This window comes from Ammodytes marinus, assembly GCF_949987685.1.
Source record: "Ammodytes marinus genome assembly, chromosome: 2".
Taxonomy (NCBI): domain Eukaryota; kingdom Metazoa; phylum Chordata; class Actinopteri; order Uranoscopiformes; family Ammodytidae; genus Ammodytes; species Ammodytes marinus.
The window spans coordinates 8,690,066-8,706,309 of NC_137231.1; the positions used below are offsets into that span (position 1 = coordinate 8,690,066).

A 16,244-nucleotide genomic window follows, 5' to 3' on the forward strand; every position below is an offset into this window, starting at 1 on the left:
TGGTACACAGACACACACACACACAGACATAACCGCTCATTCCTCTATTAGACCAAAGTGAATATTTCCGGTCACTATCGCTCTGTTACGGAACCAAGCTCATGTATTTATGTTGCCATCATCATGGTTAATGGATATTTGTTTTTATGTTAAATAAGATTTTAACTGGTCAATGCCTTCTTCCCATAGTATAATGTACACAGAGACTTGGTTGACATCAAACTAATCACGGGAATCTCATTCAGAGCTGTTAATGAATTATTCTACAATAGATGTGTAGAAGGTTTTCTATGTTCTTTTACTCAACTATAGTAACTTTGACATCAGAGTCAAATTTTGATTGGGAGGTTGAAAGTAATAGTTTGACATTGGAGAAATACATGTATTTGCGTCTTTGCCAACAGATGATAGGGTCAATATCACTCTATTGTAGATAGATATACAGTATATCTACAATATATTTTACAGCCAGTAGGTGATGAGGTTGGGTAAGCAAAACAAACTGGATTCTTATCTGAAGCTAAGCTAATGGAACTCTGAATGTAGCTTTGTAGCTGAAACACAGACATGAAGGACGGTGGTATCAATAATATTCTTGGCAAGAAAGTCACAAGGAGTATTTGGATCTAAAATGCTCAAATATTCCTTTAGGACCTTTCCAACTGGTGAGGAAATGTGTCTCGGAGATGGCAGTGCAAAACATTTGAAGGATAGCTAATCGAGGCCAAACATCTTGGTATTTGGAAGCTTCAATATAACTCTTGTTGTAGTAGCATCTGTTTCATTCAAGCTCTCTATATACACACACATGCACGCACAATAACAGGGTCTGCAGCAGAGCTTAACATTTATAGTCAAAAGGGTGAAGGGCTTGGAACCCTTTCTTAGAGTAGCAGTGTGTCATAGCTGCCTGGACTATCTTCACCTGTAGTGCAAAAGGCTGTGCGCTTCAGTTCGATCATATATTCACACAAACTGTAGCTCCAGGGAAGGATTTCAGGCTTTGGTTTCATGACTGCAGCTATCACTCATTTGATTGGTCAAGCTCTGCTTTTCAGACAACATGACAAACTTACCTGTTTCACCAAGTGCAACATTTACATTCAAACTTTTCTTACAGGACAAAAGAACACCTCCTTCTAACAACATGTGATGATTGGTAGAGGATGGGATCTGTAATAGCCAGTGCAACAGAAGGTAGGGTGAAGGAATGCATATGGAATGAGTGAAACAACCTGACTTTTTCTAAAGGCCTTGGAACTTTCTCAGGCTTTTTAGAGGACACCCACAACTACTTCTAACTACAGTCTACAGCCAGGGGGCAGGGAGAGGAGGAGAGCTAAAGTGAAAGGGCTTGAAGGAGAGGACACTCACCTTGATTAAACCATTCCTCTATAGTTAGCCAAGGAAGCAGCGGCAATGCCAAAAAACACAAAAGCAGGGAGGAGAGAGAGAAGAGGCATGGTGAAAAAGATGTGTGTGTGTGTGTGTGTGTGTGTGTGTGTGTGTGTGTGTGTGTGTGTGTGTGTGTGTGTGTGTGTGTGTCAAGAAGCTGTGCAATTGACATGAACAGTTATTGTTTTTTCACAAAAAGAAAGTCAGCTTTTACTAAATAGCAAAGGTGAAAAATTGAAGAGGAAAGGGAAAAAGGCCAAAATGGAGAGAGAGAGAGAGAGAGAGAGAAAGAGAAAGAGAAATAGAGAGAAAACGGATTGAGTACTTGTGAGTTTGAAAAGAGGCAAGAGGGTAAGCTGTTAGCATTCCAGAGGCGTTCGCTGGGTAGCATGTTCAAAGAGCTGACATCAGTAGAACGGCTTTTCTTTAAGAGAGAGTCAAAAGAGCGAGAAAAGCAGTCAAATGGCCAGAGAAGTTGGAAGCATAAATAGGGAAAGATAAGCTGGCAAGAAAGGGAGGAAGAAAAGAATGAAGAAAAAGAGTAAGGCTAAGAAGAAAGCTTTTTACTGTCACAAAGTGAAGCAGGAGAGAGAGAGTCACAGGGACACACGTACAGAAAAACAGCACAAACTGCCACCACGCTTCATTAATATCACTGTGTGGGAGGGGACAGAAATGTGTTGAAAGAGAGGGTAATAACAGCCAAGAATCAGACTGTGTATTAGTTAAAACAAAGCTGGAGCTGCAAAGCGCACATTGACCGTCATGGTGTATTTCTTTTTTTTTTGTAATTCAAGTTTTTTTATTTAAATTTTCGCTTTGGTGCATGACAGTACAAGGTTACACATTCAGAGACATTTGTTATTACAGTACAATTAAAGTCTTTGCCATTATAAAGAATAGAAATACAAATAAATATTTGTATCTGTAAAATCAGGAGATAACAAGAGCAGCTCTAGGGGCACAATCATATCGGAGTGACTAGAATGGTTATCCATACAACATTCAGGAGCATCATTACATTCCATCAACTTTGTTCACGTTACAGGTTTATCGGTCAGTGTGATATAAGTCCAGAAACTCTCCCATGCTGGTGCTTTATCCTTGTTTATAGTATTCAGCTTATTAAGCATATGTTCATATGAGGCTGTTTTTATCATGGCGTTAGCCCATTCTTTAAATCCTGGAGTTGTAACTGTTTTCCAATGTTTAAGAATCGTCCTTGCAGCCACTGTAATGCCAACCATGATGACAGAAAAATCTTTACTTGACATGTTGTGTAGTTGACTTCTGTCACCTAACAGGCAAAGTCTAGGAGATACTGGTAGCTTTCTTGCGGCCCATTTGCCTAAGTACTCCAAAACAAATCTCCAAAAGGGCTGAATACATGGGCATTGCCAAATACAGTGTAATAAAGTACCTGCTTCTTTCTGACATTTCCAACATAAATTGTTATTCATTACTCCCATTCTATATAGTCTTAGTGGTGTAGAGTAGTACCTGTGTATAATTTTATATTGGGTAAATTTCCCTTTGGCTTCCCTTATGTACTTTCCATTGTCAGATATAATTTTCCACCATGTATTGTCCTCCATTATACATCCTAAATCTTTCTCCCATATTGCTTTTAGGTTATGACAGTCAAAGCTAAGCAATTGGTTGGTTTTCCTATAAAATATAGAAGCTCGTTTGCACTCCCCAGGTAGTTTGAAGTAATCCATGATGTGGTTCCCATCTCTGTACTGAATCTTGGAGGTAACACAGCTCCTGATTTGAAGATACTTCCAAAAATGGTCTTTTCCCTTTAGCTTATATTTTCTCAATAAGTCTGAGTATGACATAAACACATCATCTTCAAATAGATCAGCAATGTTACATATACCACTACTATGCCACTTCTTCCAAAATACCGATGTCTTTCCAATTTTAATCATGGAGTTATACCATAAGGAGGAGTAGGATTGCTTACAATGTGACAATTTAAACATTTTATGTATTTTAGTCCATATCTCTTTAGAGTGTGCCATGATAGGATTGGGTAAATTAAGCGAACACTGGGATAGTCTATCAATAGGTGAAAAAGGGAGTGCCAACTTATTTTCAATAGCAACCCATTCTAATGTATTATCTTTATTCCAGTGTCTGGTTATTTTGGCCATTTCGAAAGAGATGTAATATAATCTTGGGTCTGGCAATCCCAGTCCTCCTTTATCTCTAGGTGAACACATTTTGCTAAGCTTAATTCTGGGTCTTTTCCCTTCCCATAAAAAGTCTTTAATGATTGTATCGTATCGTTTGAAAATCTGAGGGGATGTAGTTACTGGTACCATCATTAGAATATAATTGAATTGTGGTGAAATCACCATTTTTATAACATTAACTTTACCCCATAATGTCAGATTAATTTTCCCCCATTTATCCAGACTAGCTTTAATTTTTTGTATTACTGGTTCAAAGTTTAATGCCGGAATTTCTTCAATATCCTGGCTTAGTTTTATTCCCAAATATTTCATCCCTTTTGGTACCCATTTAAACCCAAAGTTTGTCATTAAGTTTGGATTGAGTAATCCCGTAATAGGCATGGATTCCGACTTTGACCAATTAATCTTGTACCCTGATAATTTGGAATATGTTTTTATTGTGTCCATTAAGTGGGGCGTCGAATTCAGTGGGTCTTTCACCAGCATAAAAATATCATCCGCGTACAATAACAATTTGTGCTCTTTCCCGCCTCCATCCACCCCTTTAATATTTGCATTGGCTCTAATAGAAATAGCTAGCGGCTCCAATACAATATTAAACAATAATGGGGATAGAGAGCAACCCTGACGAGTTCCTCTGGTAAGGTTGAATAGTGGTGATATTATCCCGTTAGTTATCACAGCTGCCTTCGGGCTTTTATACAAGGTTTTGATCCAACTAATAAATGTTTGTCCGAATCCAAAATGTGATAGAGCTGCAAACAAGAATTCCCATTGAACCCGGTCGAATGCCTTCTCAGCATCAAGAGAGAGACCAACGACCGGGTCATTTCCTGTCCTGTTGGACCATATCAGGTGTAATAGTCTTCTCATGTTGTCCGTGGACGACCTATTCTTCATAAATCCCACTTGGTCAGGGTGTATGATGCTAGGTAATGCACTTTCCAGACGTAAGGCCAAGATCTTAGTTAAAATTTTACAATCAAGGTTTATCAAACTCAGAGGTCTATAATTAGCAGGGTCTGTTGGATCTCTGTCTTTTTTAGGTATAACGGATATCAAGGCGTCGTAAAATGTTGGAGGGAGAGAACCTAAAGTGAAAGCTTCATTATATACCTCTTTTAATATTGGGGCAAAGATATCAATATATTGCTTATAATACTCGACCGGAAAACCATCCAGGCCTGGTGATTTACCTGCTTTCATGCATGAAACAGCCTTCCTAATTTCATTCTCTGATATGGGGCTATCCAGCCCTTCAATCTGATCAGTTGACAGTTTAGGCATATTTAAGTTATTAAAGAAGTCTGTCAATTCGTCCTGTTGGGGATTAATGTCTGAAGTGTATAATTCTTTATAAAACTGTTGTAAAACTTCATTTATTTCCTTTGTTGAGGAGACTATACTATTGCCTTTTTTAATAGCTGGTATCACATTATATGAGTCTTGTTTCTTTAGTTGCCTGGCCAGTAATTTGCCTGTTTTCTCTCCTCCTTCATAGAACGTTGTCCCAAGCCTGAATAAAGCATATTCAACTTTTTTATTGTAGATTTCCTGCAGCTGGAACTTGAGCTTACATATATCTTGATATAACGTATCCGAAAATTGTTTTGATAGTTCCATTTCCTGATTTTTGATCGCAATTTCCAATTCCTTTATCTTTTTTATATTCTCTTTTTTCTTTTTAGAAGAATGTGCAATCATTTTCCCTCTAACATAAGCCTTAGATGCTTCCCATTCCATTGCTCTTGTATTAGTGCTGCCAGCATTAATTTCGAAAAAAGATTTAATATCCTCCTTCAACAGTTGTTTAAAGTTCTCATCCTGTAGTAACGACGTGTTCATACGCCATCTACCTTTTCTCTCTTGATCAGTATTTATATCAATGCCAAGCTCTACTGGCGCATGATCAGAGAGGGCCATTGCATTTATGTTACACTTCACAACATGTTTTATAATGGTGTTTGAAATCAAAAACATATCGATCCTAGAGTAAGATTTTTGGCAGTGTGAATAAAAAGTATATTCCCTTTCAGTAGGATTTGTTAATCGCCATATATCGACCAGGCCAACATCCTCGTTTATCATATGTATTGCAGCTCTATCCTTAGGCATTACAGGGGCACTAAATTTGCTTCTATCTACGCAGGCATCTAAGACTTGGTTAAAGTCTCCTGCCAATATTATTTGACCCTCCATCTCCCCCAGTGTCTTATTCACATTGTGAAAAAAGTGTGGATCACCTTTATTTGGTGCGTAAATATTGCACAGTATCATTTTAGACCCATTAACCAGTGCTTGTATACACACCATTCTGCCTTCTTTATCCTTGATCTCTTTAAGTAAAATAAAACTTAAATTTTTGTTTATCAATATAATTACTCCATTCTGCTTACTAGAAATGGAGCTATGAAAAATCTGTCCAACCCAGCTCCGTTTTAGTTTCAGTGCTTCTTCTCCTTTAAAGTGTGTTTCCTGAAGGAAAGCAATGTCTGTCTTATTATGCTTCAGATAAGTCAATACCTTCCCTCTCTTAACCGGATTCCCACAACCATTTATATTCCAGCTAATGCATTGAACGTGGTGCCTAGGCATATTTAAGTATGAGTAGTATATTGAAACTCAGTTGTAGGCCAGCAATAATGATGTCCCCCATGCTTCTTGCAGTTGCTATGTCTTATTTGGCTCATTTGTACTTTTATCTGTCATCACCAAGCGCAGCTTCAACAACATCTTATGTGTATCAATGTTAACCTTAACGTTTCTAAGAACATAAACATATAGAGAAAAAACCTTTAACTTAGGAGGGGCCCACCTAAAACCTGGGACCTCTGGCTTTTCTCCAGCCATAAAAGACAAAACAGAAAAAAAAAAAAAAAAAAGAAAAGAAACCTAAACTTTTTGGACCGTGGGGTATGTACACCTAACCAGTAGAGACTCACTCTCTGGCTTTGTTGCTCAGGCAGAACAATATCAAGCTCACTCACCCACCTCTTTGTCCACATTGTCCACTTTTAAATCAACCTCTTTTTTCTTTGTATTGTCCAAGACAGTCTTCCTTATGGGTCTTCAACGCGAGTGTTATCCGACATGGTCTCAGCTCACGCATCTGTATTGCAGTTCGCCTTTATGAACTGCTCTGCTTCCTTGGCGGTTGTGAAACTCCGATTCTTCCCCTTCCACGTGAATCTCAGGGACGCTGGATGTGCCAGCGTGTATCTCACGTTGAGCCGTTGCAGCGATCTCTTCACGGATGTGAAAGTTTTTCTTTTCTCGGCAAGCTCCTGTGTCATGTCAGGAAACACGGACAGTCGCATGCCTTCCCATTCGATGCCCCGCTTTTCTCTGGCTGCTCTCACTACTTTATCCCTCGCCGACTGTCGCAGGAATCTGATCAGCGCTGGTCTGGGCGGCTGTCCGTCATTGGGCACGGGAGCGAGCGAGCGATGCGCTCTTTCGATTTCAAATTCACCGTCAACTTCAATCCCGAGTCCCTCGCCCAGAACTCTCTTAACACAACTCTCCATAGTGCCGTTTGTCCCGTAGGTTTCTTTAAGCCCCACCAGTCGCACATTATGTCTCTTACTGTGATTTTCAAGCACCTGCATACGGTTCCACATAGCGTCCATCCTTTTCTCATCGTGCTCTCGGTTGCTCACCAGCCGCTCGGCTGTGTCCTCCAGCTGGTGGATACGTCCCTCTGCTTCATCCAGCTTCTCCTGTATCCCGTTAACGGTGTTCTTCAGCTCAGAGGTTGTGTGCTTGATGGTTAAAATATCTCCTGCAATCCCCTGCAGCATGGTGCTCATTTTGACAATCTCGGCATAAAGATTATCCATGTTCGGTGTAGCTTGGTCGCTCTCCCTCTGTTGTGTTAAGCTAGCAGTTTCCATATCGTCATTCGGAGACGGACTATTCCTCGTCGACATGCGGCCCGTCGCCTGATCTTTAAAATATTTCGAAGTAGCCATTGGGGTTCGGGTGAACTCAGGGTTACTTTGGAAGCTGTTTTACAAAAATGAGTGGACTATGATATATGATATTTAAGTAAATATATTGGTGGGTTAGCGGAGCTCTTTCACTGCGCAGCCATCTTGCTCGACGTACCCACGTGACTTCATGGTGTATTTCTTAACAGAATGCGACATTAAAGTGAAAGCAGAGGCCAAAACTTTGAAGCTTTTTTCTTAAGGTAACAAATTGCCAGGCATATTGCCGACAGCGGTGCTTAACTACCCGCCTCCACGCTCCTTTATAGTCGCGTTTAATGCTTGTGGTTTCGTCAAAGAAACACCTTCAGGGGTCTGCAGCGGCTAAACACATCTCATTATTCAATGCGTGGTGTGTAGGTAATTGGTGTCTTTATAAATCTGTAAACATGTTAGCTACTGCGTTAGTCTGACCCCTCAACCCAAAAGGGATTCTCCAATGAGTAGTTAGAAGTCGAGGGTCACTGGCTGGTAGTCACACCTCATTGGCTGACTGATTAATGGCAGCCATTATTGCTGTTGTACAGGAGGGAGATAACAGTGTCGTTTTGGCTAAGAGCCTGGGGAGAATGCTGATTAAGATGCTGCTAACAACGTGTATGTGTGTGTGTGTTTGTGAGCGTGCCACATCTGTTAAGGTGAGTCAATAACGACAAGAAGCTCCTGACGAGGCAGACAGACGCTGTCATTAAAGATGGCAATTACTGACACCTTTAAACACGGGCGTCCCATCAAAGTGTTGTATCGTAAGCTAAGCTGTTACTGTGACAGTGACTACACAAACGGCCTCGTCTTTACTGTCCGCACACACTAAACATATGTGAAGGTAGATGGTGCAGCAGCTGGTTGGAATATAAAAAGGTAATATGTGTTGTGAATGATTCTCCATCTGATAGTGTTCATTTACATTATGCAGCATGTTCTAGGTTATTGTTGTTTTCCTGCGTTCTCTATATGTTATGGTTTTACTATATTTTTATGAGCACTTTAAACTCCTCTATAGGAGCTAATGGCCAACTCAGGCAGTAAGGCTGAAGTTGAGTTGTTCAATGTGACTGATATAATGATTGACAAATGGATGACATTAAATAAGTTTTGAGTATAAACACTAAAATACAAATACTAGTATGTCTTTCCTAGCTCAATCACCAAAAGTGCAAACTCATTTCTGAGAACTGCAAACCCTATTTTCACAAGGCCGTGGAGAAGGAGAAATAGTATTTTGCGACATATTGAATATAGCCTACATGCACAATAGATGTGACAGATTGCTTCATCTGTTCATTGTCAAAGGGGGTTTGTAATAAACTGGGAACAACAAAGAAGAAGGGGACAACAATGGGAAACAATGGTATCTCTGCTATCCAGCTGTTTAATTATCTGCTCTGCTCTCGGTCCTTTATACGCTCAACAGATTTCATGAAAAATGTATTAGAAGATGCACGTTAAAAAATAATAATAATAATAATTAAGACTGAAAAACAGTATATCCAGCTCCTATTAATCATTTAAGGAACATGGTGTACACTTGTAAAAACTGACATTATATGGATCTGTCCTGAATTAGTCATAACTTGTCTGTATTGCAATAAGAAACACAATGATTCAGTTGCACTTTCCACTCAGGCACTTGTATCCAATTTGCCAAATAGTAGTATTCTGATTGGTGGTGAAGTTATTTCCATCCGTCTCCCTCCCTATCTTTCCGTCCTCTCACCTTTGGCCTTCTTGCCTCCGAAGCAGCCTGCGTCGTCCTTCTTCTTCCTCTGTGGCCCTGCTGACCCGGGGGCCTGGGGCACTGAGGGGTCTTGGAACTGTTCAGCTCCGGGAACCTCTTTGTGGACGTGGTAGGACAGGTTCCTCATGATACACACACAGTTCTCCACAGACTGGGAGGAGAAAGAGAGAGAGAGAGAGAGAGAGAGAGAGAGAGAGAGAGAGAGAGAGAGAGAGAGAGAGAGAGAGAGAGACACACAGAATAATTAAGTTCAAGTATTTCTGTGTGGCACTTCAATAGGATCTCAGTAACTACGAGACAAAGAAGCCAAATCCTGTACAGAAGTATGTACCATTTGAATGAACTAGTATGAGTTCTTTTAGTGGGTGAGTCAAATGTTGTCCCACCTTGTTGTCCATGTCTTTCTTCCCTACAGCTGATTGGAGAGCGTGCAGCAGGGCGTCCACCAACCCCTCACATTCCCTCAGTCTGCGGCGAGCCTCTGCCCCGTCCGAGCTCACGTTTCTGTAGGACAAAAGTCAGACACACACAGTCAGTAAGCATGAGGGAAGAATATACAGTACTGTAGAAGAGTGTATACCAAGTATAAGTACACTGTTGGCTGGGCATAAAGATACTATCACAACACATCTGCAGCTGTAACTTGTGACTCAGATTTTTGGAGTATACTGACTTTCTGATACATTTAATTTAAGTTGCAAAAAGTCAATATTCAAATCAAATGTCATTCTTATAATTGACTCTAACACAAATCTGACAAATCAAGCTAGGCGTAACACACTATGATTCTCCATGAGCTACAAAGTAGTACTAATAGTACAACTACAATTACTTATTTGTATGCATAGTTACAAGGAGTCTTATTTCCTGCTATCATAAAAATATATAAAATATAGCTCAGTGAAAAGAACACAACACATTACAGTTCAAGTGTATCGGTGCATCAAAAACCTGGTTGTCATATAAATATCTTCAATATGCAACAACACTATCATCTCAGGTTTGATGACCTCCACAGACTGGGGGACAATGGCTAGCAGATGTAAGACTGTTAAAAAATCAGACCAATACCAGTCTAAACCAACCATGTGTTTCTCTGGGTTTACATGTGACCCATGGCCTTTATCCTCTGTCTGCTCGCCTCAGAAGGACAATGTAATAGAGCCGAACTGCTTTGAGAATAATAAGAAAATGATGAATAGAAATTTCATTTTTTTTTTCATTACTAAGATAAATGCAATCCATGTTACGTCAGCCCTCGCTCTGAGCACAGCTCCTGTAAGCACGGCAGCAGCAGCAGAACTTAGCGCAGCTGTCTGGCTGACTGTGAAAGGCAAAGGCTTTGAAGAGGGTTAAGGGATAGCTGGGGCTCCCCTCTCCTCAGCAGGGACTTCATTTATGAGGGCTTTCCAACCCACATAATCCCATTAGCCGACCCCCAGTTTAGTCCTGTGGAAGAGTGGCAGCCGTGCCGAGGTAAGCAGAGACTGGGCCCGCTTCATAGTGCTGTGTGGACTGGAACTCTAATCACAGCCGAACACTGCTACACATGTGGAGGTTTCGCTTTAACATGAAAGGACTCAACTGCAAAGCCATATTGAACTGTATTTGAATTGTATATTACAAGCACCCTAGTGTGTCCACTCATTTGTTTCCAAATCAGAATGGATGTACACCTCAATGAACAGAGTTCTACACACACACACACACACACACACACCTACACACACCTACACATACGCACAGACACACACACACACAAACACACACACACACACACACACACACACATACACAGACAGACAGACAGACAGACAGACAGACAGACAGACAGACAGACAGACAGACACACACACACACACACCTTGCCTTCTTCCTGGCTCACGTACGAGTGTCCCTGGTATATATGTCTATCTGGTAGACCCTCACAGAGCCATCCTGTAGTTTGTGCTAATTGAAACTAATCTTTGGTAGCGAGCAGACAGACAGCTAACGGGCCATCTGGACTCACTCATAAAGCCCAGCCATCAGTATTCAGCTGTCAGACAACGGTCACCACCTCTCTCCTGTAAACGGATCCCGAGGAGCGTCCGCCGCCGATTTATTTGACAGCAGTGTGTTTCAGAGACAGACAGACAGACAGACAGACAGACAGACAGACAGACACAGGGGTTTTTACTGTCAGCTGCTTCATTTTCCAGCAGTCTTTCAGGGAGCAGTTGTCTTGCTGGAAGGTTTATGGACAGAGCATCTGACAGTGGACACGGTGCAGGGAAGGGGCTGCTGTTGCGGGTGGTGTGATATTTCGCTTTCAGTGAGGGTTGAGGTCTCTGTGTAGGTACGTAGTGATGGCTATTGATTATCTGGGGGTCTAAAATAGTTTTTTTTGTGATACTGCACTTAATCTCCATGTGAATAACTTTCTAATAAATCGCTGTTTATTAATGATAAGGTGTGGGAGCCAGATTGCATTTTGGGAAAAAGCAGTCCCCCTTTGGATTTATAAAACTTTCTCTATCACTAATAGATCTGCTTTATGTAGGATATGTATGTGTCTTCTGTGTAATTTATTTGATTTGCCCATTCAGGACTCATATCAGCAATATTGGTGTATTTCAAATTTTCCCAAGATTTGTAGACGTGGGGCGCCTTTAGCTCAGTCGGTAAGGCGTCCCCCTCCCGGGCCGGGCCCAGCAGCAGACCCGGGTTCGATTCCCGCCCGCGGTCGTTCTCTGCATGTCACTCCCCTCTCTGCCCCATTTCAGCTCTGTCTCTCTGCACTATCAATAAAGCATAAAAATGCCCAAAAAATATCTTTAAAAAAAAAAAATGATTTGTAGACGCATTTCAGTAAATGCTTGGCCAAGGCGAAAACACTTCCATCAGCTGATAAAGTGTCTGGTCGTGATAACGCAGAGAAAGTTATGTTCAATCTCATTTTTTTGAAGTGCCAATAATAATACTGTAGTTCGGAGAGAAACAAGGACATTCTATTTTCCATAAAAGTCCAGACAACTGATGAAATGTAGTCTCCCTGGAAGGCCCATGGTATTTTATCAAGCAAAGTCAATAGTCTCTCTGTGTCACACTGTTTGCACTCTTCTTATTCTATCTGACACCACACTGGAATCAATGTCATTTAAAGAAAACCTCTGCACAAGTGGTCAAATTTAAATTGAATATGTAAACCATTACTAGCATCATTTGGCAATTATCTGGTCTGGTCTAGTGACGGCTGTGACTGGGATGAGGTCAGTGTGTGTGTGTGTGTAGGTTGGTGTGTGTGTGTGTGTGTAGGTTGGTGTGTGTGTGTGTGTGTGTGTGTGTGTGTGTGTGTCTGCACATACACTGGCTGCCTGTCACTTGTGGGCTGGATGTGTCTTTAGTGTGTGTGTGCTCTATCAGATGAAGTGTGGGTGTGTGAAGGTCACTCAGAGTCATACGGCCGTCAAAGGACAATGGAGCAGCTGGGACAGATAGACTGGTGCAGGACTGATGGAGACGGATGGAGATGGATGGAGACATGGCTGACCTCTGCTATTGGCCCCCAGCAAGGTCAATGGCAACACCCACCGCATGACCATATGTGTACCACGGGGTTGAGGATCCTTAAGGTTTTATTGATTCCGATTTAATTTCTGCTACCATTATGGATTTTTCCTAATGTAAAACCTTTTTAAAACCATCTAATAATATCTGAGTGAGAAAATAAACCGAATGTTAAAAGGCCCTATTATGGGGCGCCCTTAGCTCAGTTGGTAGGGCGTCCCCCCCCCCCCCCCCCCCCCGCCCCCGGGCTGGGCCCAGCAGCAGGCCCGGGTTCGATTCCCGCCCGCGGTCGTTCTCTGCATGTCACTCCCCTCTCTGCCCCATTTCACCTCACCCCTTCTCACTATCAATAAAGCATAAAAAATGCCAAAAAATATATATATATAAAAAAAGGCCCTATTATTATATATAATTTGGTTATTTTTCCCTGACCAATCAGTCATTTGGTCGCAATGTTAATCAGAGAAATGAGATGTCATTTCTATAAATCCACTCGCAACGTCCTTTATGGCTTTTCAGTGTCATCCATATTTGTCATAATGTTTGTGTCCCCGACTGTTAATCCGGCCTTAGCGGCTCACATTGGCTTTGGCAATGATTCCTTTTAGTTAAACAAGTCTAGAGGTTTACAGCTATAGGTAGCAGCTCTGACAGGCTGTACAGTGGTGCTTTGGGCTGAATGCTAATGTCAGTGTGCTTACATGATCACAATGGTAATGCTATGATATGATAACATCATGTCGCATGCTAAGAGATATGTCGCGTTTGTCAGACTTCTCTCTTAAAATGAAATTTGCACACACAGTGATTTGAATGTATCCCTGGATCACTCTTTCCTTTGTTTGTAAAGCACTTTGAATGGCCTCTGTGTGAATATCATGTATAAATAAATACACTTGCCCTTGCCTTGCCTTTGTTCAAATTTGCCACGTTAGTAAATTCTTGTCACTACATTTGACATAGAACAAAGCACTTTTATACCGATTCTTGCCGTTCTTATTCAGATCAAGCTCTTGATACCAAACCCTGGTGTACACGCCCCCATATTTAACACAGCCAAAGTCAACGCGCACACACACACACACACACACACACACACACACACACACACACACACACACACACACACACACACACACACTCTGTTTCTACCGTCACCGAGTCCATAGCGTAAACACTGTAAATAAGCCCGCCTCTATCGACAGCGGAGACCATTATAATAAAACAATCCCCGGCTTTATTGAGGTGTAAGCTGCCTGCGTCTCTCTCTCTCTCTCTCTCTGGCGTGAGTAAACAGATTCTCCCTGGCATCAGCACTTCTCCCGGGCGCACAACAACACAAACCCCTGCGTCTAGGCAACCGTGGGCTTGGACCCAGTTACCATGGAGACATATTCTCGCCAGCGGCAGTGCACTGCATCGGCGGGGGGGGGGGGGGGGGGGGGGGGGGTTCGAGGGAGAGAGTGAGATCGACTGAGGGAGATACTGTGATATAGTGAAAGCAATAAGATACTTGGCATAAGGGGGGGGGGGGGTGATAGGTTTGAATAGGTTTGAACACAGCGACGGAAATAGAAAAATATGTGGTTATATACGCACATAAAGAAATATGGAGTAATACAGATAATGAAGAGGCCTTGAGAAACTGAGGGCTCCCACTGTTCCATGACTTCTCTATGACACTCATCAGATGTATCAGAGCGCTTTCAAGTTATTCCTTCTTCTTTCAAGCCGGTTAGGAGGAAAATGTTCTAAAGTTAACAAGCAAGTTTCCACACTTTCTACAGCCCGAGAAAAAAGGGTCTGGAAACCTATCTAATGCAGAGAAATAATGTGCGGAAAACCCTTTCTGGTGCTTTCTGTGTGAGCTGGATTTTGGATGTTGTATTGTTCTGGAGGTGAGCCAGAGCGTCTCAGCGTCTTGCTCCAGGAGACGGTCTGCCCCGGATTACAAGCTAGACGACGGGCTTGGGCTCGAGACAGCTCAGCCAGGCGTGAGGTGTGATAACCAACATACACACACACACACACACACACACACACACACACACGAACACACACACGCACACACACACACACACACACACACACACTTGCCGTATTTCACAATTCACTACAGTCTGTCGTTCTGAGCCAAAGCCAAAATGACAGAATCGGCTGGGAAGGTAGAAGAAAGGAGCTACTGTACGCGGAGAGGGGAATCTAGTTTGAAGTTAATTATAGGAACAGAACAAGTTATTGAAATAAAAGACCAAGGCAGAGAGGATGTCTGACTGAGGTCGTGCAGTTTGTAGAGGTGCACTTGATTCCTTGGCTGACACTCTAATTGCATCTCCTTTTGAATATCAGCTTTTCAAGTCAAGGCTCTTTTACACAAAAACTGTGTATACATACAAAAAAAAAACAGGGAAGATTTTAGATAAGTCTAATATAGGGCTGCAACTAATGTATTATTTTAACTGTTATATTGGTCAATGAAATGTCTAAAAAGAGTAATCAGTGGATAAAAAATGGATTGATTGACAAATTTGACTGATTATGGTTGTAAACATATACTGTAGCCTATATATGCCTGAGTTCACTGCCAATCACTGCCAAGAACTAAATCATATATATGTGTTGTTTCGCTGTGTCTTGATGGAGAGCTAAGTGTTTGAAAACAATTTGAAAACACCACCGTGGATGTGACTCTATTTGACACACATGTTCACAGGTCTGTGCACATTCTGTGGTAATTGTCTGACTACAGGCGAAAGGTAAAAGGAATTCAGCACCTTGCAGCGGGGCGGCAGTTTACTGCTGACTTACAGGTTCAACACAAACAATCATCCCATAGTGCAGTGTTATCAGCCAAGAGAAATGTGACTGGTTTAATAAAGACCTAAACAATTCTTGTGTTTTCTTCCACAGTATACTCCATACAGTAGCCTGTATAGTAGCTATGTAAGGGGTTTAGGCAAGGGCACATTCAAGCTATTAACTGGGACTAGAGTCCCCCCAGGACCAAGGCAGACCTTCAGTTTTTAAAACAAATGGACCAGAAAGGGTCAGCCCATTGGCCGTCTGAGTCACACCACTTCGACAGTGAGGTACGTCAACGTGGAAATAAAGAATTTAACACCACTTTGGAAGGCTGACCTGAGAACAACTCAAGGTCTTCTGTTACGGTCACTGAAAACAGTCAAAGCAGAGCAGTTCTGCTACTGGCAGCTGCTCATATAACAGTGTTATTGACACACTCATTCAAAAGTTGTTTTTCATCCCAGTTAACACTCATGTTTGCAGGTTGAATTTCTTACCATCGAAAATAAGGGGTGCTCTTGAAAAGATGCTAAATACATTCTGACTTGTTGTCAGTTGGCAATGATTTCA

The 16,244-nt window shown here is 41.7% G+C and overlaps 1 protein-coding gene across 2 annotated transcripts in view; it reads right to left on the reverse strand.

Annotated features, from left to right (window-relative positions):
- Nucleotides 1-16,244, reverse strand: part of arvcfb (ARVCF delta catenin family member b) — a 123,752-nt gene that overhangs the window by 42,162 nt on the left and 65,346 nt on the right. For both annotated transcript variants that reach the window (XM_080037599.1, XM_080037598.1), the window contains 2 exons: nucleotides 9,710-9,827; nucleotides 9,303-9,474 (listed from right to left, as the gene is read on the reverse strand). In XM_080037599.1, the coding sequence (XP_079893725.1) occupies nucleotides 9,303-9,474; nucleotides 9,710-9,827 (290 nt within the window). The remainder of the gene's footprint in view (nucleotides 1-9,302; nucleotides 9,475-9,709; nucleotides 9,828-16,244) is intronic.